The 22,389-nt window shown below is 66.8% G+C and overlaps 2 protein-coding genes across 3 annotated transcripts in view; one reads left to right on the top strand and one right to left on the bottom strand.

Moving 5' to 3' along the window:
* Positions 1-414: 414 nt before the first annotated feature.
* Positions 415-8,713, top strand: CKM (creatine kinase, M-type). The gene is made up of 8 exons (XM_039509703.1): positions 415-541; positions 3,085-3,298; positions 4,092-4,246; positions 4,547-4,679; positions 5,630-5,801; positions 6,370-6,493; positions 7,523-7,712; positions 8,478-8,713. The coding sequence occupies exons 2-8, from the start codon at positions 3,106-3,108 to the stop codon at positions 8,654-8,656; spliced, it is 1,146 nt and encodes a 381-aa protein (XP_039365637.1). The 5' UTR covers positions 415-541; positions 3,085-3,105; the 3' UTR covers positions 8,657-8,713.
* Positions 8,714-10,885: 2,172 nt separating this feature from the next.
* The window catches only part of MARK4 (microtubule affinity regulating kinase 4), a 60,239-nt gene continuing 48,735 nt past the window's right edge, over positions 10,886-22,389 (bottom strand). The window contains exons 12-18 of one of the 2 annotated variants that reach the window (XM_039509662.1): positions 20,428-20,584; positions 19,058-19,272; positions 18,191-18,294; positions 15,986-16,252; positions 14,936-15,015; positions 13,880-13,924; positions 12,685-12,878 (exon numbers count right to left, since the gene is read on the bottom strand). In XM_039509662.1, coding sequence (XP_039365596.1) covers positions 12,814-12,878; positions 13,880-13,924; positions 14,936-15,015; positions 15,986-16,252; positions 18,191-18,294; positions 19,058-19,272; positions 20,428-20,584 — 933 coding nt within the window. In that variant the 3' untranslated portion in view covers positions 12,685-12,813. Of the gene's footprint in view, positions 12,879-13,879; positions 13,925-14,935; positions 15,016-15,985; positions 16,253-18,190; positions 18,295-19,057; positions 19,273-20,427; positions 20,585-22,389 lie in introns of both variants that reach the window. The other variant, XM_039509661.1, reaches the window with a different exon arrangement.

The raw sequence follows: 22,389 nt of genomic DNA, 5'->3' as shown, positions 1-22,389 counted from the left end.
TGGGAGGGACTCGGCCGATTGTGGCCCCGGGGGGTGGTGGGATGGACCCAGCTGGTCGTGGCCCGGGTGTGGGTGGGACAGACCTGGATGGTCATGGCCCAGGGGGTGGGTAGGACGGACTCGGCTGGTTGTGGCCCGGCGGTGGGTGGGAGGGACTCAGCCGATTGTGGCCCCGGGGGGCGGGTGGGACGGACCTGGCTGGTCGTGACCCAGGGGTGGATGGGATGGACCTGGCCGGTCATGGCCCGGGGGGGTCACAATGCACCAGCTGGGATTTCTCCCTGTGCTGTTTGTCTGTTTTGTTCACTGGGATACAGCCAGGCCGAGATCCCGCAGCCCTCGGGCGCCCAGCCAGGCCAGCTGGAGACATCCCCAAATTTTGTGCTGGGCTGGCGGCAGCAGTGTCCAATCGGGGTTGGCCGGCTGCTCGGAGCCAGCCAATGGGAGCTGGCCACAAGGTATATAGGGGCAGCTCCCCTGCTGTTGTCCTGGGTCACCTGTTGCGCTGGAGTAGAGGAGTCCCCGTTGTTCTGCTGATCAGGTAACCCCTGGTGCGGGCTTGTGAGGCAGCAGCTGATGGAGCCCAGGAGGGGGCTGGGGCAGGGCAGAGAAGGGACGGGACGGGACGGGACAGGACAGGAGTCTGTGCTGTCCTTGGGCAGGGCAAGCAGAGAGTGCCCAGGAGCTGCTGGGCAGGGGCTGGCTGGGTGGGTGGGTGCTGGGTGTTCCCAGGCTGGGGGCCACAGGGAAAGGGGGCCCTGTGGGTGCAGTGTGCATGGGGCATCAAATGGCAGTGTCCCATCAGCTTCCTGGAGGGAAGGGGAAGCCCCCTGAGGGGAGACAAGGGGCCCAGCAGGGTGGTTGGTGGCCAAGGTGCCCCCATGGAGGTGGAGGGGCTGCAGGGCCAGTGGTTGGTGCTTGGGGCATGCCCAGGGATGGCCCTGGGTTGCTGGTGACCTGTTTGACCTTGGCAGTGTCTCTGGGTCCCTGGGAGCTGGTGGAGGGGCTGTGCTCAGGGTCCCTCTGCTCCCAGAGTCCTGTGGGCTGGGGCCCCATATCGGAGCCTGCTGGGTCCCTCTGCTCCCAGAGTCCTGTGGGCTGGGGCCCCATATTGGAGCCTGCTGGGTCCTGGCTCCAGGAGCGCTGATCCACGCAAACACAGCTAGGGTGACCAGACAGCAAGTGTGAAAACTTGGGACAGCGGATGGGGGGTAATAGGAGCCTATATAAGAAAGACCCAAAAATTGGGACTGTCCCTATAAAATTGGGACATCTGGTCACCCTAAGCACAGCCCCTGGAATGTGGGTGCAGCTGGCAGCTGCGGCTGCTCCCGGCAGGTGCCCGGGGCCCTCTTGGGACGAGGGCAGGGACTAAAAATAACCAACCCAGAGCAGCAGCTGACAAAGGACCCGACTTTCCACTGGCAGCAACAAGATACATCCCCTCCCCTGGGCTCCTCCCCACTGGTGCATCGCCTCTGACCTCTGCCTGCCTGTCCCTGCTGCCCCATAGGTATCCACCCGCCAGCCCCTGGGCATGATGGCTGCCACCGTGCTCTGCCACAATGATGCTCGCCCTGGCCCAGCCAGGGGTGCCCCCTGCCCAGGTAGCCCTGCCCTGACAGTGGGGTGCTGGGCGCTGCCTGAGGCTGACCCTGGCTCCCCTGTTCCAGGAGCCCGAGCCCTCACCTTGGGGGAGCGCCCCTTGCTTGGCCCTAGCTCCCATTGCCAGGGAGGACCCACAGCCCCATGCCAGCCCCACGGTGCACAGGCTCGGGGCTCCGGAGCCGCTCTGAATGAGGTTCAGGCAGGACCCTCCTGCAGCGTGACCCCCCTCCAGGCTCACTCTGCCTAGGGCAACCGCCTGGGTCTGACCTCGGAGCGCTCAGCACCCTGCTGCATGCTGTGAGCTCCCCGCAGGGAGTCCCCCTGGATGGGACACCTGGGACAGCCTCATCCCCCCCAAGGGGCCGTGCACCCCACTCCCACAGTCAGCAGTGAGCCCAGGCAGCGGGTCACACCCACGGGTTATTAGTGGTGGGGAACACAGCGTAGAGCAGAGCTCGTTAGCACGGACAGCAGGAAGTTACAGCAAAGTCCATCCTGGGGTGAGGGTGGGCAGGGCCACCCAGACGATTCAAGAAGCCTGGGGCAAAGCGGGGGAGCTGCGGCGTTTGTAGCCACCCAGCAGCGGTCCGGGTCTTCGGCGGCATTGCGGCGGTGGGGGGCCCTTCAGTCGCTCTGCATCTTCGGCAGCACCGAAGGGGCCCCCTGCCGCCAAAGACCCGGAGCAACCGAAGGGCCCTCTGCTGCTGAAATGCTGCTGAGGACCCGGACTGCCACCGGGCCAGGGCTCGTGGGGCCCCTGTGGGGCCTGGGGCAAATTGCCCCACTTGCCCTCCCGCCCCGGGTGGCCCTGAGGTTGGGGAACCCTGAACCCAGAGCTCTCCCTTCTCGAGTTCCTCAACCACAGACGAACCAGCTTCCAGCAGCCGAGCCTCAGTCACGCCCAGCTGCCCTCCTCTGTCCTCTGTCTCTTTCTCGGGCAAGCAGGTCCCCCGGCCTCTACCTCTTGCTTTGTTCTCCCACGCCTCCGGCCGGCTCTGGCAGAGAGCGGGCCCAGGCCATCAGCTGCCAGGCTACAGAGTGTCGGCCATTGTCTGTGCCCAGGCAGCCAGCCTGCACTCACACCTGCCCACTAGGGGTCTCTGCAGCGATCACACACCCTTGTCCCACCACCTAGATACTTGAGTAATGCAGGGGAAACCGAGGCGCGCACAGTATTCAGAACTTTCCCACTTTGTCACATGGGGTCACCCTGACTTAGGTGCCTCCACCCCCCAGGAGACCTCAGGCTGGTGCAACTAACACAGGATGCCTGGGCAGCGGTGGGACGTACCCCTCTGTCTGGGGTGTGGCTCCCCCTCCCATGGCTGCTGTGCTGTTGGGCCCAGGCGGGTGGGGAAATGGGCGTGGGAGGCTGGCGGGATCAGCCCCCTGGGCATGGCCGAGGGGTTTTGTCCAGCGGCCCTTGGCTCCAGCCGGCGGCTGCCCCCGGGACTCAGCGGGCCCCTGTCCCCGCAGGACTCGCCCCCGCCCGCCATCATGCCGTTCGGGAACACCCACAACAAGTACAAGCTGAACTTCTCCGCGGAGGAGGAGTTTCCCGACCTCACCAAGCACAACAACCACATGGCCAAGGCCCTCACCCTGGACATCTACAAGAAGCTGCGGGACAAGGAGACCCCCAGCGGCTTCACCCTGGATGACATCATCCAGACCGGGGTGGACAACCCAGGTGGGTGCTGGCTGACGTGTTATCTGTGACAGGGCTCTGACCCTCGCCCCCGAGAACCTCCTGCCCCTCACTCCCCACCCCCCTTGGCTCTCTCGCTGCTTTCGACCCAGTCTAGCTGGGCATGGCAGCGGCTGTCCCCAGCCTCCCTGCAGGCTGACCCCTGACTCCCCAGCCCTGCCACTCGGTGCCCATGTCATCCACCGCGGCACCGAGTGCGGCCCTGCCAGGGGTGAATCAGGATGGGGCCCCTAGGCATGGGAGGTGCCTGCCACTGAGCGGGGCGAGGGCCTTGCAGACACCTGGCCTCTAGCCCCTGGCCCCTGCTGGGGGGGCACTAGGGGGAGCCACCTCCTGTGAGCTCATCTCTCCCCCCCTCCCCAGGTGCATCCAAGATCCTGTGAGCCTCCCCCCCCCCCACTCCCCGGTCACTGCAGCTGCCCAGCCTGGCTCCCAGCACTGTGACAATCTGCTGGAGACTAACACCCCCCGGTGTCCCTTGGCCTCCCCCACAGCCACCGGCAAAGGGACAGGCCACCTGGGCAGGGTGCGGGGGGAGTGACCCCCTGAGCCTAGTGCAGAGGGGCTGAGCCCTTCCTGCTGCCCCCCAGGGGCCTGGTTCCTGGCCTGGCCACCCCCTCGCTGGGGAATGGGCCCAACTCGCCTACCAAGGAGCAGCAGGGTGGGGTGCCATCCACCTGCGCCCTATAGCTGCACCCTACGGCAGGGCCCATAATCCCTGTGCCCCAAGGCTCCTCCCAACCTGCCCAGTCTAACCTCCCCACGCTGCCTACAGGGCACCCCTTCATCATGACGGTGGGCTGCGTGGCCGGGGACGAGGAGTCCTACGTTGTCTTCAAGGACCTGTTTGACCCCATCATCCAGGACCGGCATGGCGGCTACAAGCCGACGGACAAGCATAAGACCGACCTGAACCACGAGAACCTGAAGGTGTGAGCAGGGGACGGGGGGTTGGAGGGGCCGGGGATGGAATGGGGGTGGGGACTGGATGGAGCGGGGCTAGGGGTTGAGGCAGGGGATGGAGCAGAGGTTGAAGGAGCTGTGATGGGGGATGGAGTGGGGGTTGGGAGGCCTGGGACGGGGGAAGGAGGGGAAGTTTTGGGGGAGTGGGACTGGGATTTGGGGAGCAGGGGTTGTGTTGCGGGAGGGACCCGACTCAGCTGGGGGCCAGCAGCTCGGGCAGGGCCATCCCAGGGCATTACAGGGTCTGGTTCCCTCTGGCTCACGCAGGGCGGAGACGACCTGGACCCCAACTACGTGCTGAGCAGCCGGGTGCGCACTGGGCGCAGCATCAAGGGGTACACACTGCCCCCCCACTGCAGCCGCGGGGAGCGCCGCGCCATCGAGAAGCTCTCTGTCACTGGTAGGGGCTGGGGTCAGGCCCCATCCGAGAAGTAGCAGGGATGGGGCGGGGCACCTGCAGGCCAGGACTCAGGTGTGCTGGTAGGGGGGGCTTGGGGGAGGGCTGGGGGGATCCCCACAAGCCATGAACTGAACATGTCTCATGGGGGGCGGGGAAGGTGTCCCCTGGGCCAGGCCGTTGGTGGGGTGAACCGCTCTCACTGGCTGTGAGGGGGGGCGTGTCTGTGGGGCCTGCTTGCTGTTTATGGGGCATGTGGTGGGAGGGATCCTGCTGGTTGCGGAGGGGAGGTGGCACTGGGCAGGTGAGATGGGGCTGTAGGGGGCCATGAATGGGGTGTGGGGGTTGGGGGCTGGGGGGCTGGGCACTGAGTGCAGGGGAGTCGGGCTGGGTGCTGGGGGCAGGGGAGCTGGGTAGTGGGGCATCGAGGAGGCTGGGCACTGGGGAGCAGGGGCAGCGTGGCATTGAGGGCGCTGGGTGCAGGGGAGCAGAGCGTTGAGGGTGCTGGGGCACTGGGTGCAGGGGAGTGGGGGAAGTTAGGTGCAGGGGAGTAGGAGGGGTTGGGTGCTGGGAGTGGGGTAGTGGGGCACTGAGGGGTTTGGGTGCTGGGAGGCTGAGTGCAGGGGAGGGAGGAGTTGGGCACTGGGTGCAGGGCAGCAGGGTTCAGAGGAGTGAGGGAGTTGGCTGCAGGGGAGTAGGAGGGGTTGGTTGGTGGGTGCAGGGCAGAGGGGTGCAGGGGAGTGAGGGAGTTGGCTGCAGGGGAGTAGGAGGGGTTGGTTGGTGGGTGCAGGGCAGAGGGGTGCTGGGTGCAGGGGAGCGAGGGAGTTGGGTGGTGCATGTGGGGGGTTGGGAGCAGGGCAGTGGGGTGCTGAGGGGGTTGGGCTCTGGGGCATAGGCGCCATGGGGCTGGGGAACGGAGCCAGGACTGGGGCTGACCCCTGCTCTCTCTCCAGCCCTGAACAGCCTGACCGGGGAGTTCAAGGGCAAGTACTACCCCCTGAAGGACATGAGCGACCAGGAGCAGCAACAGCTGATAGACGACCACTTCCTGTTCGACAAACCCATCTCGCCCCTGCTGCTGGCCTCAGGCATGGCCCGCGACTGGCCCGATGCCAGGGGCATATGGTGAGCACCAGGGCCCCCAGCCCCACTGGAGGGGGAGTCTGGGCGGGGGGGATTCAGTACCAGGACTCCTGGGTTCTATCTCTGGCTCTGGGAGGGGAGTGGGGTCTAGTGGTTAGAGCAGGGGGCGGCTGGGAGCCAGGACTCCTGGGTTCTATGCCTAGCTCTGTAATGGGATGCTAAACTGTTTCACCTCCAGGTGGCGCTGCATGCTCCTTCCCTTATCCCTGCTCCCCTGGGCCCTAGGGTGGCGCATTAGCGGGGTCTGACAGTCGGGGCAGGGTGCCCCGTAGCCCGTCCGTCCCTGGTACTGGGCTGCCCAGCTCAGAGCGGCCCTGCAGCCCAGCAGGTACAAGACAGACTGGCAGATTCTGGCCCAGAGACCAGGGCTCTGCAGCAGCTGTGACAAGGGGCGCTGGCACTGCCTGGCTTGTGGGGGGCGAGGGCTGATTGGGGCAGGGCTGGAGAGGAGTCCCAGCCCTGCGTGTGCTGGCTGTGCCAGGCTGGGCAGAAGGACCATGCCAGGGGCTCAGGCAGTGCCGGTGCCATCACACTGCGCTCTGGGTTGCAGGCACAATGACAACAAGAGCTTCCTGGTGTGGGTGAACGAGGAGGACCATCTGCGCGTCATCTCCATGGAGAAGGGCGGCAACATGAAGGAGGTGTTCCGGCGCTTCTGTGTCGGGCTGCAGAAGGTGAGCCCCCTGTGCCCCCGCCCCCCTGACCTGGGAGGCAGCCCAGCAGTCCTGGCTCCCAGCCCCCTGCTCCAAGCCTCTAGACCCCAGACAGGAGAGACAGCCCAGCAGAGCTGGCTGCCAGACGCCGCTCTAACCACTAGACCCCGCTCCTCTCCCAGAGCTGGGATAGAACCCAGGAGTCCTGGCTCCCAGCCCCACTGCCCACCCCAGTGCTGGGAGTGGGGGCTGAGGGCCAGCCAGCTGGTGTACGGGCACACTCCAGGCTAGTGGCTGCTGCACTGCCCCCTGCAGGCACGGCCCCACCAGTGGAGCGTTTCCTGGGAGAGATGCCCAGGGTCCTAGGACCTTGCGTTTTACCCTTCCCTGCCCAGCTCTGGTGCCAGCTGGTGGGGGGCATCCCTGGCCCTGGCTGGGATTGTTATTAGGGGGTAGGCCCTGGCTGGAAGGGGGTGGTTAGTGGAGGGTCTGTCAGGTCCTGGCTGGGGGGGGGTCATTGGGGGGCAGTCCTCACTGGGGTGTGTTGGGTGGAGGGTTGTTGGAGGGCCTGAGGCTGTCCTGACCCTGGCTGGGAGTTGGGGGAGGGGGCTGGCCGGAGCCTGGCTGGGAGCTGGGGTGTGTGTGTGTCTGGCCTGACCCTGGCTGGGAGTTGGGGGCAAGGAGGGGGCTGGCTGGAGCCTGGCTGGGGGTTTGGGGAGGGTGGTGGGGGGGGGGGGCTGGCCGGACCCTGGCTGGGAGTTGGGGGGCAGGGGAGGGAGGGCTGGCCGGAGCCTGGCTGGGAGTTGGGAGGGAGGGTGGTGGTGGGGGGCTGGCCTGTCCCTGGCTGGGGGCTGGGGGGGCAGCTGGGGGTGGGGGGCTGACCCAGGCTGGGAGTTGGGGTGTGTGTGTCTGGCCTGACCCAGGCTGGGAGTTGTGTGTGTGTGTGTGGGGGGGGGGGGCTGGCCAGACCCTGGCTGGGAGTGTGGGGGCGGGCTGGCCGGACCCTGGCCGGGGGGTGCTGGGCTGACAGGCTCGCTCCCTGCCCGGCAGATTGAGGAGATCTTTAAGAAGGCCGGCCACCCCTTCATGTGGAACGAGCACCTGGGCTACGTGCTGACCTGCCCCTCCAACCTGGGCACCGGCCTGCGGGGCGGGGTCCATGTCAAGCTCCCCCACCTCAGCAAGCACCCCAAGTTTGAGGAGACCCTCAAGAGGCTGCGGCTGCAGAAGCGCGGCACAGGTGAGGGGCACGGGGCACAGGTGAGGGGCGGGGGGCACCAGTGGGTGTAGGGCAGGGCTGGGGCACAGGTGAGGCGGGGGCACCAGTGGGTGTAGGGCAGGGCTGGGGGCACAGGTGAGGGGCGGGGGGCACCAGTGGGTGTAGGGCAGAGCTGGGGGCACAGGTGGGTATAGGGTGGGGCTGGGGTATGGGGGGCAGGGCTGGAGACACAAGTAGGGGTGGGTTTACCAGGGGCTCGGGTTATAGGGAGTATAGGTGGGGCTACAGGTGTGTGGGGGGCACATAGGTAGGGCTGGGGTTACAGGTGAGGGTGGGGACTCAGGTGGGGGGCAGGCAGTACAGGTGGACGTGGGGGCACAGTTGTGGGGGGCGGGGGTAGGGCTGGGGTTACAGGTGGGGAGAGGGCAGGGCTGAGCTCCACAGGGGCTGGGTGACACTGTGGTGTGGCCCTGCCCATCCCCCAGGCACAGCCGTGTCCCGCTGCCCCCAGCCCCTGGGGTGCCCTCAAGCCCATGCAATGCGCTGAGGGGCATCTGAGAGGCTCTGGGCGAGGCCTGGACGCCAGGAGTGGCGGGGGGGGGCAACCAGGCAGCTGTGACATGGCGGGGCTGGAAACGTGCTGGGCCATTGCTGCTGCGTGGGGTCTGCAGGGGCCGGGCAGCTGTGCGCAGAGAGGCCAGGCTAACGCGGTGCGGCCAGGAGGCTGGTGGGGCTGCTCCGCTGCAGGGGGGTCTGGGCTCAGCTGCATGGCGCTGTGCCCCCCAGGTGGCGTGGACACCGAGGCCGTTGGTGCCGTGTTCGACATCTCCAACGCCGACCGGCTGGGCTTCTCCGAGGTGGAGCAGGTGCAGATGGTGGTGGACGGCGTCAAGCTCATGGTGGAGATGGAGAAGAAGCTGGAAAAGGGCCAGGCCATCGACGACATGGTCCCAGCCCAGAAGTAGGCGCCTGCCCCCTGCCAGCGGGCACGTGTGACCTAATAAAGTAACGGTGGCCACCCAGCAGCCTGTTCTGTGTCCTTGGGGGGGTCCTGGCAGGAGCGCAGGTGGGGAGAACAGCTCCTAATTCCAGGCGGTCTGGCGGGCAGCATGTCCCAGGGCCAGCCGTGGGGCTGCGTGGCAAGGGGCTGTCACGCCCCCCAGCTCTTGTGCTCTGGGGAAGGTTGGGCAGGAACCGCCCCACCCCCAACTCCCAGGTACGTGGGTGCTGGGCCAAGTCCCTGGCTTTGGAGGGGGGGTCCCTACACCTGATGGGCAGGCAACACATTAGCCAGCCGCTCTGCTCTGCTGGGGGGGGGGCACTGAGCACCCAGGGCTGGCCTTGCTGGGTCTGAGCCCCCTGCTGTGCGCTGGCCTCGAGCTGTGTGCCCCCCATGGGCATGTCAGCTCCCCATCCCCCAGTGCACCTGGTGGGGCAGCCGCCAGCTGTTTCCTGAGCCCTACAGCTGAGCTGCTCTGCCATCTGCCTGGCCTCACCCAAGACTGTGTGTAAGAGGGGCCATGGTCTGGGCAGGAGAGGCCAGGCCAGCCCCAGAGCTCCTGCTGCCCCCCGGGCTGTTTACAGGGGGGCCCATGTGGTCAGGGTGAGGTTTGCTCAGGGGGATGCTGCCCCTCGGGGTGTGCAGCAAAATGCCCACCTCCACTCTGGCCATAACAGCCCCTGGCCCCCTGCCTGCCTGGCTCCTTGGGAGCCTGGTGTGGTGGCTTCCCCTAGCTGTGTGCAAGGGGCAGGACATACGCCCCATGATCTGCCTGTGCAAAGGGCCATCTGTGCTGGGGGGTGTGGCTCAGGTGGGAGGGCACCAACCCTGGCACCACTGCTCCAAGGAGCTGGGGCCCCTCTCCCCATGGCCCTAGTAGCAGGTGGAGGCCCTGGGGCCCTGTAAAGCCGCACTGGGTGGCATCCTCCAGCCCTGCTCAGTGGCTGCAGCCCAGCCTGCCCTCTCCTAGGCACCTGTTTGACAAGCAACCACCTCCCTGGCATTGGAGCTCAGCTTAAATCTCCTGAGAGGTACAGGGGCCCTGGGAGCAGGGTGCCAGCTTGTCTCTGTCAGTTGCCCGTCATCCCCTGACTCTGGGAAGTGGGGCTTTGAGTTGCTCCCTGGGGGGCTGGTACCACTGGTGAATGTGGGCCTGAGCCTCCAGAGAGAAATGGGGCAGTGCTGGAGGCTGACAGCAGCAGCACCTGTGCCCTCCAGCCATCCCCACGTGAGCCCCCAGCTGTGCCCCCCTGCTCCCTAGCCCAACCAACCGTCTCATCAGATCAGATCTCAGCTGTGCCCTCCAGCCCCCCAATTTCATGAGACCCCAGCGGTGCCCTCCAGCTCCCTGCCCTCCCTGCTGCCCACGCAGAGATGCAGTCTCTGGTTGCTGGAGGGGGCTCCCCTCTTGGCACTGTCCTGGACCCCGCTCTCCTGCCAGCCCAGCGGGTGGCATCATCCCCGAGGGACGCATCGCATGGAAGCAATGGGGGTGGGGGAGGGAGAGACCGGACACACAATGTGAAACAAGGCAAAACTGGTGCTGGAGCAGCTGCCCAGAGCTGGCATCTAAGTGCCTGGCACCAGGTGCCCATTACCCTGGAGCAAAGCAGGGTCATAGTGCGTGGCAAGCGCCAGGCACCCACCATCCTCATGCAGGGGCCAGTGGAACGCCCACCCCCAGCACAGAACCCCCCTCCCCACAAGGCACTCCTGCTGGTGCCAACCTGTGCCTCACACCACGGCTTTCTGCAGAGCTGCCCAGGTTTCCCAGCAGCCCTGGCACCTGCACACGCAGGCACAGGCCGCCCTGCCACTTACTAGTGGAACGGAAACAGGACAGGAAGTCCCACTCCCATGGGACTTGCTGGGCTGACAGTGCCTGTGGTGGGCTGGGCCTTGAAATCACCTACACATTAAATACAACCCCCTCTGTCCCTGCAGCGAAATCCTCTGCACTCTGCCCCGTGCTCACGGCTGGCAGCAATCTGGGAGGGGGTGGAACAGCTCTCAGGACGCCTGGGTTCAACCCCAGGGCAGCCTCCGCCAACACAGGTTTCTTTGCAAAGCACCCTGTGCTCCCAGGGTGGCAGCCTAAGGGTGGAGACGGAAGAAGGCCTGCGCTGTGGCAGTGCCAGGACAGCCGGGCGAGACCTGTGCCCACGTGGCGGCGAAGCAGGAGCCAGACGGGGCGGAGGCTTCCTATGTTTATTGGGGGGTCAATACAGACTGGCGCACAGGGCTGGAATAACTTAAAAACGTCCCAAGGCTCTGGCTCGGTGCTCTACACAACCCTAAGGGACGCGGGGGCTATTTACAGGGGCTGTACAAGGGGGGAGGGCCCGGCCCGGGGGCGGGAGAAGACCCACCAGGGCTTTCCCGGGAGCTGCCTGTTGCTTTGCTCTGCTCTTTAAAAAATGGGGCAGGGGTGTCAACAGGCCCCCAGCTGGGCCCCCCAACCCAGCCAGGATGCCTGCTGTCTAGGGACGCCCCCCCACTGCCAGGATGCCTGCCACCTAGACACACCCTCCAGCCCCATGGCCAGGACGCCTGCTGCCTTGCTTACAACCTCCTTTGTTCCACCAGCCTCCAGCCCCTCCACTGCAGCCCCCGCAGGAGCAGGGCATAAGGCCAGGCTGACCCCTCCCCCCCAGCCCTGGGCACACATGGGCAGGTCGTGCCCATCCATGGGAGGTGCAGCCGTGCCAGGCCCCAGGTCGTACCAGCTCCGGTGAGGCCGTGGCCCACCTGGGGCCCTGCCCGCCAAGGGGGCTGAGCCCCGAGCAGCGCTGAGTCCCCCTGGAGGTCCAGCCTCCCCAGGGGCCGCCCGCAGGGCCCCTCTCGGCTACTGGCCCTGAGCTGAGGCAGCCAAGCAGGGGGGAGGGAGAGAGGGCTGGGGTCAGAGCTGCCCCCAGGAAGGGGACACAGTCCCTCGTGCTGCCCTGCCAGGGCTGCTGGGCAACAGGGGTGAGCACTGGAGCAGCCATGGGCACTGGGGCACTTGCCCCATGGCTCCCAGCTCCATCCCCCCTCACCCACCCACGAGCTCAATCAACACTTTCCAGGGCCCGAGTCATTGCCATGGCCTAGGCTGGGACCACCCCCGAGGACCCCGCACTCGCCCTGGCCCCTGCTCAGCACTGCTGTGCCTAGAGAGGGTCCCCCCTTGTCCCTGTGCCGGGGAGACTTGTGACCTCTCGGCCACCCAGGGAGATGGGGCTCCCCTCTGGCCCAGAGCTGGAGGCGGATGAAACTGTGGGCCCGGTGGCGACACTGCTGTCCCGAGCGTCTAGCTTCTCACTCCGGCCCCACTGCATCGCCCCCAGCCCAGAGCCCCCTGCCCTGCCCTCAGCCCACAGTGGCCTGTCAAACCTGGAGTGCCCCCCTGTGCCCTGAGCCCCCCCAGCCCAGAGCGTCCCCCCCCCCAGAGGGCCCTGCCCTGTCCCTGCCAATGTTATCACCCCAACACCTGCCAAGGTTGGGAGTGTCCCCCCCTATCCTAGGGCCAGTAGCTCGGTGACACCCCACAATTGGCCTGGGGAGCCCCCTGCTGCACTAGGCTGGGCACGCCCCACTGTGTGTGGGGCAGCCCCGGGCCTGGCCCCAGCCCCTTGCCCCAGAGAGCAACAGTGCCCGGTGCCCTGGCTCTCCCTGTGAGCCCCTATGAGCAGCAGGGCGGGCCCCAGGCCTAGGCCCAGAAGAGGAGAGGCCGGGTTCACAGGCCAGAGGGGTCAGGGGCATTTCCCCTCCAGGCCGAGCTGCTGGCCAGGTCCATCTCAGGGCTGCACTGGCTCCAGGCCAGGGAGCCAGTGGGGACGGGCAGGCCGCTGGGCGTGGGGAGGCGTCCAGGGCGCTAGAGCTGCAGCTGGCTGGCAATGCTCGTCACCACGGTGCGGAAGGCCAGCGAGGTGCCGGCCAGGCGCCGGAAGAGCACGCCGGTGAGGCCGAGGCGCTGCAGCCGGCACACCTCCGCCTCGAAGTGGCAGAAGTGCTCGCTGGCGCTCTTGGCGTGCGTGCAGGACAGGAGGAAGGGCTCCAGCTGGCGGCAGCGGCAGCTGGCCGAGTCCGTGGCCTGGCGCAGGGCAGCCATCATGGCCTCGGGGGGGTGGGTGCTGGTCACCTTCACATTCCAGGTACATCGGAGCAGCCGGGGTTCTGCTTCCTTTTGATTCCAAGGTAAATTGCAACTGTGGGCGGAAGGAGCAGAGGGGGCGTCAGCCGGGCGGGACGGGGGCTGAGGGCGCCGAGCTGGGTCCCTTGCTCGGGGGCTGGGTCCCTGCCGAGACACTGCTGGGGTGGAGGCAAGTGCTGCCAGAGCCCAGAGCAAGGGGCAACTGTGTGTGGAGGCCAGGTCCTGGGCAGCCCCGGCAGGGCAGGGCGGGACAGGGCAGCCAGGGCAGGGCAGGGCGGGTCCTGGGCAGCCCCGGCAGGGCAGGGCAGGTTCTGGGCAGGGCAGGTTCTGGGCAGCCCTGGCAGGGCAGGGCAGGTTCTGGGCAGGGCAGGTTCTGGGCAGCCCCGGCAGGGCAGGGCAGGTTCTGGGCAGGGCAGGTTCTGGGCAGCCCTGGCAGGGCAGGGCGAGTCCTGGGCAGCCCCGGCAGGGCAGGGCAGGTTCTGGGCAGGGCAGGTTCTGGGCAGCCCTGGCAGGGCAGGGCGAGTCCTGGGCAGCCCCGGCAGGGCAGGGCAGGTTCTGGGCAGCCCTGGCAGGGCAGGGCAGGTTCTGGGCAGCCCTTGTGGGATGAGACAGGGCGGGACAGGGCAGCCCCAGTGAAACAGCAGGGGGTGGGGAGAGCAGGACAGGGCAGCCCCAGCAGGCTGGGATGGGGCAGGGCAGAGTGGGACTGGCCTATCCCAGCGGGCTGCGAAGGGGCCGGGCGGGGCGGGACAGGGCTGCCCCAGCGGGCTGCGAAGGGGCGGGGCGGGAGAGGGCTGCCCCAGCGGGCTGCGAAGGGGCGGGGCGGGAGAGGGCTGCCCCAGCGGGCTGGGTAGGGGCAGGGTGGGGCGGGGCGGGAGAGGGCTGCCCCAGCGGGCTGGGTAGGGGCGGGGTGGGGCAGGGCGGGACAGGGCTGCCCCAGCGGGCTGGGTAGGGGCGGGGTGGGGCAGGGCGGGACAGGGCTGCCCCAGAGGGCTGCGAAGGGGCGGGGCGGGACAGGGCTACCCCAGCAGGCAGATGGGGCAGAGCAGCACGTACCTTGTGAGCGCAGGTCCCCCGATTCTCTCAGGTTCGTCTGCGACCCTGTGGCGGGGACAGAGCTGCAGTTAGTGCCGCACGCAGAGGGGGCAGCGGTGGGTGCTGGGCACGGCTAGACAGGGCTGCTCCCGGCCCCCGCCCCCCCCAGGCGTATGCCCCCATCCCCAGGCCGCGTGGGGCCCGCGGGAAGGTTTCCTTTAAGCCTGAAGATGTCTCTGGCCTGGCGGGCTGTTGATTCCTCCATAGGGCGGCAGAGGGGGAATGACGGAGGGTATCCAAGGCTGCTCCGGATGGGGCACGCTGCCCCCGGGGCCCTGAGCCCTCCCAATGAAGCCGCATGCTGGTCGCTAGGCCATGGGCCCGGCCGGGCTCCACCCCCCAGCAGATGGGGCAAGCTGGGAGCAACCAGACAGGGAGGGGCAGCATCTCTGCCACTTTGGGGGGCCGGAGCTGGATGCTGCATCACTAACCCCTCTGAGAGCGGCAGAAGGAGACCCCCCCTTCCCGCCTCTTGCTCGCAGCACCAGGGCCCAGAAGGACCCAGCGTAGGCACCTCACCCCATGCAGCCAGGCATGGGCACAACCAGAGGGCTCCATTCTGGGGCTGCGGTGCAGAAAGGCCCTGCCCTGGGGGAACCTGTCACCCCACAGGCCGCAGGAGCAGGTGGGGACGAGGGGGCTTTTGAGGAGGACCCCAAGTATTCTCAGACCCCCACAATGTGAGCCCTAAATGTCTATATGGTGGCATGGGCAGGGTCCACACTGCCCTGGGGCACAGGAGCCGTGGCCTGGCCAGATGCCCTTGGGCAAAGGAGCGGCATCCCGGCCCTGCGGATTGCAGTGCCCATACAGCTCCCCGCTGTCCAGCCCAATCCCACCCCCTCCCCGAATAGAGCTCCCGGGCACTGGGAGATCCCCCGGCTTTCAGGCTGGGGGGCTGAAGTCCGATACAGGATCTGGAATGAGAAAGAAAAGGTACGAAGACAGAGCACGCGAGGGGGGGGACAGAGCCGGGGGGGGACAGAGCCAGGGGGGAGCGGAAGCAGCGGCACTTACTGATTTTGGCTCCTTGAGGCACAGAGGCGCCAGAGACGCACCTGTTAGAGTTCTGCCGCTTAGACGGGTCAAGAGTGACCCTGAAACAGAGAAGGCCGGAGTGAAGGGGGAGCAGAGAGCTACAGACCAGAGGCAGGAGGTGCCCATGCCAGGCACACGACTCATGCAAGGAAACTTGGCACTCAGACCCCGGGGCCCAACCTGGGGGTCCCCACAGCGCCCCCTGCTGGGAGAGGCTGGAACTGGATTTGCTGGGAGCCCCCCACAGCCACCACCCACAGCGCCCCCTGCTGGGAGAGGCTGGAACTGGATTTGCTGGGAGCCCCCCACAGCCACCACCCACAGCACCCCCTGCTGGGAGAGGCTGGAACTGGATTTGCTGGGAGCCTCCCACAGCCACCACCCACAGCACCCCCTGCTGGGAGAGGCTGGGACTGGATTTAGAATCATAGAATCATAGATTATTAGGGTTGGAAGGGACCACAAGAGATCATCTAGTCCAACCCCCTGCTCGAAGCAGGACCAATCCCCCAATGGGGCCCTCAAGGATTGAACTCACAACCTCTGGTTTAGCAGGCCAATGCTCAAACCTTGCAGGGAGCTCCACCACAGCACCCCCTGCTGGGAGAGGCTGGAACTGGATTTGCTGGGAGCCCCCACAGCCACCACCCACAGCGCCCCCTGCTGGGAGAGGCTGGAACTGGATTTGCTGGGAGCCCCCACAGCCACCACCCACAGCGCCCCCTGCTGGGAGAGGCTGGAACTGGATTTGCTGGGAGCCCCCCACAGCCACCACCCACAGCGCCCCCTGCTGGGAGAGGCTGGGACTGGATTTGCTGGGAGCCCCCCACAGCCACCACCCACAGCACCCCCTGCTGGGAGAGGCTGGGACTGGATTTGCTGGGAGTTCCCCACAGCCACCCCCCCCACCCCGCTCCCCAGAGCCCCCCCTGCTGGGAGAGGCTGGCACTGGAGGAGTTGGGCGTGTCCCCTCCACAGCCAGCACCCCGCCCCTTGCCCCATGCCGAGTGCTGGGCTGGGGGCACTCACCTCCGCGTCAGCTTGGAGGTGAGTTTGCTGAAGAGGTTGGAGGTGGCGCGGCTGCGGCTCTGGGGCAGCGGCGTGGCCTCGTGGGACAGCGTGGGGGAGGTGGGCGGCCCGTTCTGCACGGCCCCGCGCCGGTCCCGCACCTGGCCCCCGTGGAAGGTGCTGCGGATGGTGGTGCCACGCGAGAGGCGGGTGCGGTCCGAGGACGAGGAGGACGTGGCGATGCTGTGGCTGGAGGGCGACGCGGGGGGCACCCGGTTGGCGATGGAGCTGGGGAGAGGGGAGAGAGCCCCATTGTGAGCCTCACGTACTGTTCTCCCATCCACCCTCCATGCACTCCCTGCCCATGCACCCTCTCCTCCCCACCCCATACACCCCCTGCCTCATAACCCCCAGGCACCTTCTCCTCCTCACCCCCATACACCCCATGCCCCATAACCCCCATGCACCTTCTCCTCCCCACCCCATACACCCCCTGTTCCATAACCCCCATGCACCCACTCCTCCCCACCCCCTATACACCCCATGACCCATAACTGGCATGCACCCTCTACTCCCCACCCCCTATGCTCTCCCTGCCCCATAACCGCCACACACCCTCTCCTCCCCACCCCATACACCCCCTGCCCCATAACCCCCCTGCACCCTCTCCTCCCCACCCCATACACCCCTGCCCCATAAACCCCATGCACCCTCTCCTCCCCACCCCATACACCCCTGCCCCATAACCCCATGCACCCTCTCCTCCCGTCCCATACACCCCATGCCCCATAACCCCATGCACCCTCTCCTCCCCGTCCCATACACCCCATGCCCCATAACCCCATGCACCTCTCCTCCCCACCCCAAACACCCCCAGCCCCATAACCCCCATGCACCCTCTCCTCCCCGTCCCATACACCCCATGCCCCATAACCCCCATGCACCCTCTCCTCCCCACCCCAAACACCTCCTGCCCCATAACCCCCAGGCACCCTCTCCTCCCCACCCCCTATACACCCCCTGCCCCATAACCAGTGTTCCCTCTAATTTTTCTCACCCATGTGCAGAATGAATTTTGTTATGTGCACCACTACGGAGGTGACACATGATACATGCCCTTCATATTGGTGCACATAACAAAATTCATGGGGTGGGGGTGGGGCCGAGGGGTTTGGAGTGTGGGAGGGGGCTCAGCGCTGGGGCAGAGGGTTGGAGTGTAGGGTGAGGGCTCTGGCTGGGGGTGCGGGATCTGGGGTGGGGCCGGGGATGAGGGGCTCAGTGCTGGGGTAGAGGGCTGCATGCAGGGGGTGAGTACTTTGGAGTGCCCCATAACCCTGATGCACCCTCTCCTCCCCACTCATTATCTATCCCCAGCACCTCTCCTCCCCACACCTTATGTATTCCCTGCCCCATAACTGCCACTCACCACTCTCCTCCCAACCACCCCCAAGCACCTCCTGCTCCATAAGCCCCAGGCACCCTCTCATCTGCACCCCTTATTTATTCCCTGCCCCATAACCCATAAACACCCTCTCCTCCCTACCCCATGCACCTCCTGCCCCATAACCCCCACGCACCCTGTCCTCCCTACCACTATGCACCCCCCACCCCATACACTTACTACTCTATTAACCCCCACGCACCCCTCTCCTCCCCACTGCTTCTGTACCTCCTGCCCCATAATTCCCACAGGGTAGGTGGGGGAAGGGGCCCTGTGAGGTTGTCCCAGGATCTGTCATGGTGCTGCCTGTGGGGCACTGGGGGGAGGGGGCCCAGCGAGATTACCCCCCCCCCATCCCTCAGCTCAATCATGGCTGATGCTTGTGGGGGAGGGGAGGGGCTTCCTCCCCCATCAAAGCTTTCCTCTCACCCACCAGCACTGCCCATCCCTTCTGTGTCCCCCCGTCCCCAGACGCAGGGCAGCAGCCTCTGCCCCTCACACCCCTGGGCTGGGCTGGGCTGGGGGGGGAGCCCCACCCCACTGCCTGAAAGCCTGCCCGGGCGCAGCAGCCCCCTCCCCCAGACCAGCCTGCACTGGGGGAGGGGGCTCGGGGAGGGGGCTCAGCAGAGCTCCTCCCTCACGCCTAGGGCCGGGGGGCCTGGAGCTGTGGCAGCCCCATCTCAGAACCTGGTATTGCCCCCTGGGCCCATCCAGCCTGTCATTCCCCCCTCCCCAATCAGACCCCTGGGCCCCTCCCAGACAAGCCCCCGTCCCAGCCCGGCTACCTGTTCTCCTTGCCGTTGTGCAGCAGTGAGTGGCGGTCGGTGCCAGGCCGCTCCGTGCACACGTACGTGTTCCTCCGCGTCATCACGCTCGACGGGATGTTGTTCTGCAAGGGACCGAGCGGGGCTGAGCCCCAGATCTGCGGGGCCCACCTAGTGCTCACCACCCACAGGCCCGGGAGCACCAGCTGGCGGGGAGACAGGCCTGTCCCCAGGCCACACGCCATTCCCCTGGCACACACCTCTCCTGCCCATGCCCCATGGCACACACCGCTCCCCGAGGTACCCTGGCCGTCCCCCGGGGGCACACGCTGCTCCCCAAAGCACCGTGACCGTCCTCCGGGGGCACACGCCGCTCCCCAAAGCACCGTGCCCGTCTCCCGGGGGCACACGCCGCTCCCCCCCAGCACTCTGCCCTGCTGCCATCCCCTGGGGGCACATTCCGCTCCCCAAAGCACCGTGCCCGTCCTCCGGGGGCACACACCGCTCCTCACCAGCACTCTGCCCTGCTGCCATCCCCCGGGGACACACGTTGCTCCCCCCCAGCACCCCATTCTGCTGCTGGCCCCCGGGAGCACACGTTGCTTCCCCCTACCCCACTGCCCTCCCCCCAAACTCCCTCCAGCCCCCCACTGCCCTGGCCTCTGCCCCGAACTCCTCACTCCCATCCCCCTGAACTCCCCCCACCCCACTGCCTGTCTCCCCACCCCGGGGACACACACCACTCCCCTGTCCCTCCCAGGGGCACATGCTGCTCCCCCCGGCACCTCGCCCTGCTGCCCATCCCCTGGGGCACACACCACCCTGTCACCCGGCTCAGCCCTCTGCCTGTCCCCTTTCCCACCCCCGCTGCCCCAGCGCCCCCCTCACCGTGGTGATGGTGCTGTCCTTGCGCCGGTCGGGGATCTCTGATTTGTTGGGGTTGTTGGCGCTGCTCACCATGGGGCTGGAGGGGGGGATCCCGCGCCCGCTGCTCACCACGCTGCAGCTGGCCTTACGCGAGGGCATCCGCTCCTCCTTCAGCTCTGCCTCCCCAGTGCTCGTGGGGCTCCTCTTGGGGTGCATGGGGACCGGCGAGGGGCCACCTGCGGGCACAGGTAGCTCTGACATCCTGCCCGGGAGCCTTGGCTGCCGCCCCGCCTGGGTAGAGGGGGCAGCAGGCCGGGCTGGCTGGCGCTGGGGGCTTCATCTTGCTCCACCATAGGGTTTTACTCAGTCACAGTCCCCCTCTACTCCCCCCCACCCTGACCCCTCCCCCAAACACCCCACAGCCCCCCACTGCCCTGTCCCCTCCCCAAACTCCCACAGCCCCCACTGCCCTGACCCCTCCCCAAACACCCCACGGCCCCCACTGCCCTGACCCTCCCCAAACTCCCACAGCCCCCACTGCCCTGACCCCTCCCCAAACACTCCACAGCCCCCACTGCCCTGACCCCTCCCCCCAAGCCCCCACGGCCCCCCACTGCCCTGACCCCTCCCCCAACCACCCCACGGCCCCCACTGCCCTGACCCCTCCCCCGAACTCCCCACGGCCCCCCACTGCCCTGACCCCTCCCCAAACACCCCGTGGCCCCTCACTGCCCTGACCCTCCCCGAACTCCCTACAGCCCCCACTGCCCTGACCCTCCCCAAACACCCCACAGCCCCCACTGCCCTGACCCTCCCCAACACCCCACGGCCCCCACTGCCCTGACCCCTCCCCTGAACTCCCACAGCCCCCACTGCCCTGACCCTCCCCAAACACCCCACGGCCCCCACTGCCCTGACCCCTCCCCCGAACTCCCCACGGCCCCCCACTGCCCTGACCCCTCCCCAAACACCCCACAGCCCCGACCCCTCCCCCAAACACCCCACAGCCCCCCACTGCCCTGACCCTCCCCGAACACCCCACGGCCCCTCACTGCCCTGACCCCTCCCTGAACTCCCACAGCCCCCACTGCCCTGACCCCTCCCCAAACACCCCACGGCCCCCCACTGCCCTGACCCCTCCCCCGAACTCCCCACGGCCCCCCCACTGCCGTGACCCGTCCCCCTGTGAACTCCCCACAGCCCCGAGCTCTCCCCTGAACGCTGCACAACCCTCCGTACCCCTTCCCCAGAGCCCCCAGGCAGCACCTGGCGCCCAGCTGCCCCCTGGGGTTCTGTGCAGCCGGTGCCCAGCAGCCCTCAGGGTACAGGGGCCTCAGAGCCAGAGGCCTGCTGCTGTGGGCGGGGGCTGAGTGGGGCAGCCTGGCACTCACAGAAGTCACTGTGCCGCCGCTGCCGGTGGTAGGTGGAGGAGCTGCGCTGGCTCTTGCCATGGGAGGACGATTTGCTGGTGCCATTGGAAACCTCGCTGGGTGCCCGCACGCGGGCCAGGGAGAGGCTGCTGCCCGTGCGTGACTCACTCCCCTCCACCTGCCGGGAGATGACACCTGTTACTCCCGCCTGGGCGACCCTGCCCTGCACCTAGGCGCTGGCTGGAGTCCAGGTGGGTGACGCTGGCCAGAGGTGGGAGGTGATCCCAGGGTGCCCCCTAGAGCCAGCTCCTTCGTGCCTGTGGCCAACCCACCGCACCGTGCTGCCAAGCCAGCGCACACCCAGCACGGACTGTGATGCCCAGGCCAGCCGGTGGCCCATGTCTGCTGGGGGAGCTCCTGCCTAACAGGAGCGGGGGCTGCTCCCCTCTCGTGCTTGCACCAGGGAGAAGGGAGGCAGAGCCACAGCCCCCCCAGGAGAGAAACCTGGGGGCCGTGTCCTGTTTGCCGCCTGGTCAGTCACCCCTGGCCTCCTGGGCCCACTCCTGGGTGCTGCTCCCCAAGCCCAGATCCCACCATGGACTCCCCCGAGTTGCCCAAGTTTTCTGTAATAGTTATATGGAGCTGAGGCATGCCTCAGTTTCCCTCTGTATGTTGCACGGCTGCCCAGTGGCTGCAAAAGGGTTAACTGTGTGTGTGTGGGGGGGGGGGTGGAGGGAGATAGCTGGCTGCCTGAGGGGACGAATTCAGCCATTGAAGAATGGCTCAACTGTGGGTCCAGCAACACAGAGACCCCGCCAGAGAATGAACCATCCCCCAAGGAGCAGCAGGACACCCAGCTGGCAGACCTGGGGAATAAGGGCTCAGGGGCTGCCTTCTGGAGGAGCTCAGACCTGGGGAGCTAAGGGGGATGGGGGAGGGAGCAGGGGCGGCTCTAGACATTTCGCCGCCCCAAGCACGGCGGCATGCCGCGGGGGGTGCTCTGCCGGTCGCCGGGAGGGCGGCAGGCGGCTCCGGTGGACCTCCCGCAGGCGTGCCTGTGAAGGGTCCACTGGTCCCGCGGCTTTGGTGGACCTCCCGCAGGCTAACACATGGCTGCCTTGCTCTGCAGAGGCTGCCGGTGTCGCTGTGACACTCCTAGGAACATCGTGCAGCAGTGGAAGGGGACGGTGCAGGGCTCCGCAGGACACCGACTGGGCTGGACTTGCTGCAGGGAGAGGGGGTCGCCGGTGCCCAAGGCCCAGTCTTGCTGTCCTGGATGCTGGGGGCCTGGCTCTATGGAACTTTCTCAGGGCCTGGCCCACCAAAGGGGTCACTCCCCGGAGACTGATCACAGGCTGGGGAACAGACCAGCCTCTGTGACTCCGTGACACCCTCCCACGCCAGCCCCAGTCCCCCTCTGGCCCCTGCAGCCAAGATCTGGCTGCAGGGCGTGGAGCTGGCAGCTGCCCCGTGTGGTTGCTGCCCCTCCCAGTTCGGAATCGCTGGCACATTTCACCCAGCCTCAAAATACCATCACAGAGGCTCAAAGTATATGTATCCCTCCCCCACCCCCAATCAGGAAGTGGAGCAAAACACGCCCCCATGGTTAACCAGCAGAGTAACGGAGATGGTTAGGGACAAAAAGACATCTTTAAAAATCCCACGGAGGGAAACAGAAAGGAGCCTAAACTCTGGTGACGCAAGTGTAAAAGCGCAACTAGGAAGGTCAAAAAACGAATTTGAAGAGAACCTAGCGAAAAACACAAACAGCAAAAAATAAGCGTAAAACACATCAGAAGCAGGAAACCTGGCAAACCATCCGTGGGGTCGCTGGACAATGGAGGTGCTAACGGAGTACCCCGGGAAGACAAGGCCGCCGTGCAGAAGCTAAACGAATTCTTTGCATCAGTCTTCACTGCAGAGGAGGTGAGGGAGATTCCCACCCCTGAGCCATTCTTTTTAGGTGACAAATCTGAGGAACTG

The sequence above is a fragment of the Mauremys reevesii genome, linkage group 22, assembly GCF_016161935.1.
Source record: "Mauremys reevesii isolate NIE-2019 linkage group 22, ASM1616193v1, whole genome shotgun sequence".
Taxonomy (NCBI): domain Eukaryota; kingdom Metazoa; phylum Chordata; order Testudines; family Geoemydidae; genus Mauremys; species Mauremys reevesii.
This window is presented reverse-complemented; position numbering and strand designations above follow the sequence as displayed.